This window comes from Cucumis sativus, chromosome 3 (genome assembly GCF_000004075.3).
Source record: "Cucumis sativus cultivar 9930 chromosome 3, Cucumber_9930_V3, whole genome shotgun sequence".
Taxonomy (NCBI): domain Eukaryota; kingdom Viridiplantae; phylum Streptophyta; class Magnoliopsida; order Cucurbitales; family Cucurbitaceae; genus Cucumis; species Cucumis sativus.
The window spans coordinates 6,994,394-7,000,370 of record NC_026657.2 but is presented as its reverse complement, the minus strand read 5'-3'; the positions used below and the strand labels follow the sequence as shown (position 1 = coordinate 7,000,370).

The window sequence follows — 5,977 nt, the reverse complement described above, 5'->3', positions numbered from 1 at the left end:
TAATTAATAACCTTCTTATTTCATAACAATTACTGGAATAAAATAATTTTTTACACATGAATTAATTAATACAATTAACTAATAAAAAAGACTACAGAAATCTTAAAACAATAACACAAATCTACAAATTTGGATGCATTCAATAATTTTGGGGGATGAAGAACATTTGATATTATTTTATTTACATCTATGCAAGTAAAGCCACCAGATCATCAATGGATTTCAATGTCTTTTCGTAGTACAAATATGACTCGTACACCTTGGGTGTGCGAACGTAATAATCCAACTGAAACACATCATCATCCAAATTAATCAAATTAATCTTCAATAAGAAAAACATTAATCAATAATTAGACTTTCCACTAAATTTAATTAGTAAGTATTCAACTAGTAAAATCAAAGAGTAACAAAAGTACATACCTCAGCCATGTTATCAACCAACTCATTAGCGGTCTTAACGAAATCGTTTCGGCGAGCTTGTGGCAAAGTAGTCATGGCAGTTTTCAAGTCTTGGGACAGATAGGCCGACTTCAAACGAATGTAGAAGATGACATACCTCCATGACGTCGTCTCAAGCATCTCACGGATGCTATGAAGTCCTTCCGCTGTTTGTTTTATCCTCGCCACTGCCTCCTCGGCTGACAAACCGGGCTCGAAATATCTCTCCTTAATGAACGAATGTGTACCCCAACTTTGGGCTAGCGCCACGAGGGGTGTTGCAGCTTGCAACCCAACCACCAGTGCAAGGGTTGTCGCGATATGGCGACGGTGGATGGGAAGGGAGGCAGTGATGACGGGGAAGTGGGGGCGGTGGCGGGATTTGTGGGGAGTGGAGATGCGAGAGGAGAAGAGAGTGTTGGGGTTGGCGTTGGCAAGGGTAGGCATGGCTTTGGATGTACTTTTGGGTTCTTACCGTTCATTTCCTTAGGGAGAACATACACACACTTTGTGGCCTTTACCTTACCTTCTTATCCATTTCATTATATTCATTCACAACCTTACATTTTATCACTTTGTCCCACACTATTAAATTACTTAAAATTATGTGTAAATCATTTGATTATATATAGTGGATTAATTTAGGAAATGAGAAACTCAAATTAAAGAGCACCATTGTTTTTGGTTTAGAGAGGTATATAGGCTTTCAAATCCATGGCTTAATTGGACACCTTTTTTTATTTATTTATTTATCATAAAGTCCGTCCATTTAATTCCAATCTTCATAACGGCCCATCCTCTTTACTTCCCATCAAATCTTTCTTCTAAATTGAAATGGTTTTTCTCTAGGGCATTAGTGGACTCAATAGAGACCATCATTTAGAGTTGTTTCAAAATAGATGAGCCAAAACTCTTCCCTTACCCTTTTATTAATTTGGGCCATATCCATCTTATTCCTTCCTTCATTTGCATTCATCTAATCTTAAACATACTTCGATCATGTCTATAAATTTCTAAACATTCAATTTCAAAGTAAAATTATAAGTATCTAGTTATGCTCATAATTAATATATTAAAACATAACTCACACCAATTAATTGAATTTCATGAGTTATGTTCACAAATTTTCAATGGGTTATCCTCTGTTGACATGTCATCAGTGGAGTAGTGTTATGCAAACTTTAATAATACTCAAATTTTATGTATGGTTGATTAACGGGTATTTTGTATAATTTCATTAAAACTTCAATAATAGCTTTAGTTAATTTTGCATTTCACTTCGTAGTGAAGTAATTTTATTTATATACTTTCAAATCTCTAGCAATTTAATCCATGTTGTAACTAATTTGATCAAAATCGAATCCATATACATATTTTTTATTATTGAAGGATTTAGATTCTATTGATATTTAAAACCTATGGGTTCTCTAATTGGTTTTGTAGGTTAAAAATTTAATTGACTTGTCAACAATAATTTTGAAATTTTAGAATTTAAAACTTAATCCATTGGATTTTAACAAAATCGAAAATACAAATATTTTAAATTTTATTGTTCCTTTAGTACATGAAATTGTTAGGTAGAAGTTGTAAGAAAGTTAAGAAGAAATGAGCGAAATAAAATGTGGAGCCACGTCAGGAGTGAGGACAGCATGGAACATAGCGGGAATTTTGAAAGTTGTTCCGTCCCTCCATTTGACTCAGCTCCCGCCCTTCCAACGGTTCTTCTATCGCCACGGTTCTCAGTTCTCCTATCGACACGTGTACGTTCCAAGTTGATTCCATGGGCCCCACTCCTGACACCCAAAACTTGTCAGCATTCGGCCCTTATTGATTGGGGGCATATGAAACCAAACAAAATTGGACGACACACGTCCTGATCTGATTGGAAGCTTTTTTATTATCTTAATTCCACTCTTATGTTAGGATTAACTTTGCTAATCCAAAAATCATTAATCGTATTATCATAAAAGAAAACCTCAAAGCTTATGGCTTAAATTCAGTCACGTGTCTATCACGCTCAGCTCGTCACCAGCTTGGCTGCCTCATCAGCCGCGTCCCCCACGCTGTTCCACATACATATTTAATATCCTAATTTGCTTAATTTAATAAAAGAATAATGTATAACTTAATTTTGATAAATATAACAAATCCTTCCAATATTTACTGTCCTTAAAGCGATATTTTTTAAATAATATTTTATATTTGTCTCTTTTTTTTTCATCATCTTTCTTCTGTCAATTTTTTTATATATATATTTTCAAACCGTTGTTATTCAATATCGCCTGTCAAATATCACACGATCCTATACCAAATAATCTTTAAGAAACTGTTTAGATTTATGTAGTAAAATTTGAATGATTAAATCTAAACTATTGAATACTAAATATAAACAGTCGTCTAGATTTTACTACCCAAATTTAAGCTAAATCTAAATGATAGTGTACTTCTTCGACACCAAATAATTGTGAGACATTTTTTTCTTTTGTATTTTCTACATTTTTGTTTTTGAAATTGTTTGATAGACTATAAATATTTAGCCATTCGTTATATTTTTTTTAAAAAATGTAGAGGATGTTATTGATTTTTGTTTTGTTTTCAAATAAGGAGAAAAGAGAAGAATAGTGTAGGTGGAGAGATTATTTAGAATTATAATGAAATGTGTAGAAGTATTGATTAGAGATGCAATATTGTTATTTAGAAGAGAAAATATAACAGAAACTAATTAGAAGTCATAACAAAAAACGAAAAATGAATTTATTATTTGATGTTATTGTAAGCAATGGTTGAGAGTTGAGATGATGGAGTGAGGTCCAAATATTAAATTTTGAATGACTAATTGAGTAGTGAAAAAAGATAGAAATTGACAAATACTCAAATTATTGCCCATAAAGTTTTTCTTTTCAAAGGAATGGTCGAAACTTACAATTCTTACACACACCATTTCATTTCCCTTTACTTTCTCTCTCCCTTTATCACATCCCTTTCTTTTCTTTTCTTTTTTAATTTTTTGTTGCCTCGTATTAGAAATGTTTAATTTTACAAAACATTTATCACATATATATAGTTAGCAATTGAAAAATAAAATTCTCATCCATACATTTTATAAACATTAGATATTGAAAGAATGAAAAAAGAAAAAGGGAGAAAAGAGTGGTCCATTGCAAAAACAAGAAGAAGAAGAAGAAGAAGAAGAAGAAAAGAAAGAAAAGAAAGGAAGAGGGAATAATATCTGGGAAAATCTAAGGCATTAGCAAAGGAGAAATTATGAGATTGATGGGGCAATTTTGATTTCTTGCAATTGGACCACACACACTATACCCCTAATTGGGACCCCATCTCACATGATTTAATATTATATTGAATCTAAACTATATAAAAAATCAAATCATCAAAGCCTTTTTGTTTTTTGAACATTTGTGGGTACACACACACACACACTCATCATATAATAATTTAACCAACAACTTGTATGTTGCTCAATGCTTCCTTTTTGCATCTTCTTAAATCTAATTCTCTCATTCTCTCTCAAATTTGTGTCCCCCACACCCCTTCTCAACCTTGACACAAAAAAAATTGACTAATTTTGTTTTTAAACTTTTAACTACACTCATAATAATTAATTGAAGATGTGGGGAGAGACCGTCCATGAAAAGATGAGTCTTAGTCATCTTCAACTTTAGCCACGAAAAAACAAAACAAGATAGTTCTTTGTTTTACCGAAATTTGTATGCGTAGTAGAGTTGTGACTTCTTTTAATTGAATAATATTCTAAAAAGAGATCACGTGGAAGTAATAATATAGTTCTCTTCTTGTTTTTCACATTTTTTTCATTAATTCTTAAGATTGAACGTATATTCCTAGCATGCCTAGCTAGCTAGTTCGTAACTTAGCTTTTGAGGAAGTACGATACTTAAAATGGACAAATATATGTTCAAATATAACATTGACTACAGTCTATGCATATGTTATATTAGAGCTAAAATGGATGAGAGTTGATAAAAATAAATATACAAGCTTGGCCTAACAACTTGCTAACCACAAACACTGCAAACTATGTTGTTGACATTGTGTTGAATATCATGTGCAAACCAATTATTACAACACTAGTGACGAAAAGAAAGACAAAATAAATAGCTTTATTCAACAATGAGTCCTAAAGGAAAAATTTAAAGAACAAACAACTTTCATGAACGAACCCTAATCTTACTATTTTTGTATTTAACTAAACTATATATATATTTCATATGTTAACTTAGATATCAAAATGTTGTAATAATTGACATTGCATACAAGTGAACATTGACATCATCTTACGATTAGTCATTTTGGCACGTGCATATTATATATATATATTTTGCACAATACGTATAATTTTTTTCCATTTTAGTGAACTTTTTTTTTTAATCTTATCAATTATAACAATGGAAATTAGGTGGAAGAGCTTTTAATGAAATTAATTAAATAGATAATGATAGTTTCGTGTAATTTAGGAAGAAAGGAAAAAGAAAGATATAACTTTTGAAGACACGACTCTTGAGCCCTACTTATTGGAAAAAAAGAAAGAGAAAAAAAAAAAACGAAATAATTATATTTTTGCTTTATTTTCTATTTTAATTAATGCATATCGATAAACTTCTATCCCGAACTAAATTTATTAAAGAGCGAGGGAGCTTGCCCCCTCACATTGTTCGATTTTGTATTTTAATATTAATTTTTGAAGTGTCATATTACCATATATATCGAATAATGCTTTATTCACTAATTTATGGCTATGTAGTAGTTGTTTCCGGCGACCTATTATTTACTAACTAATAGTAAGATAATTTTTTTAAAAAGTGAAAAAAAAAACATATTAAGATAAAACACCAACTTATTTCATAGCTTTCATTTGTTATCTAGCAAATACTTAGAGAAAAAAAAAAAAACAAAGTCGGTAATCCAAACTTTCTCTCTTAATCATATTTCATGAAAAATGTATTATTCATTTTCTTTATGCAATTTTTAAATTAACATATCTATATTACAAAAAATAACGTGAAAAATGTCTATATTTCTTTATTGCTACAAATGTAGTGATTTTTTAAACATTTTTTAGTGTATTTATTATATAGTATTCGATGCTCTTTGTATAGAATTTCAAGATCCGTTAGTGCTAATGTTTATCATCATAAAAAATATTGATATATGTCTTTTAGTGTCCATCGTTAATAGCTATTAAAATTTGATTATATTTTGTAAATATTATTTTCAATTAGAGAAAAAGGGTATTTTAAAATTTAACCTCAATGAGGAAAAGAACAAAATATGTATAAATATAATTATAATAAATGAGAATGAAAGTGATTGGGCGTTCGTCTACAATACGTCACCGTCGTTTGCCCGTGAACCGATGCCCCAAATGATTCTCTCTTCTCTTCGTCGTTAACAGCGCCGCAAAACTAAAAGCCGAGCCGAGCCGAGACAAGACAAGCCATCCTTTCCAAAATATCACCAAGCCGACTCTTAAATATTTTTTTTCTTTCTTTCTTTCTTACAAATC

General features: G+C 30.8%; 1 protein-coding gene across 1 annotated transcript; it reads right to left on the bottom strand.

Annotated features, from left to right (window-relative positions):
• Positions 1–980, bottom strand: LOC101210810 (photosynthetic NDH subunit of lumenal location 2, chloroplastic). The gene is made up of 2 exons (XM_004133769.2): positions 421–980; positions 1–286 (listed from the first exon to the last, which is right to left on the bottom strand). The coding sequence occupies exons 1-2, from the start codon at positions 883–885 to the stop codon at positions 188–190; spliced, it is 564 nt and encodes a 187-aa protein (XP_004133817.1). The 5' UTR covers positions 886–980; the 3' UTR covers positions 1–187.
• Between the last annotated feature and the right edge of the window lie 4,997 nt (positions 981–5,977).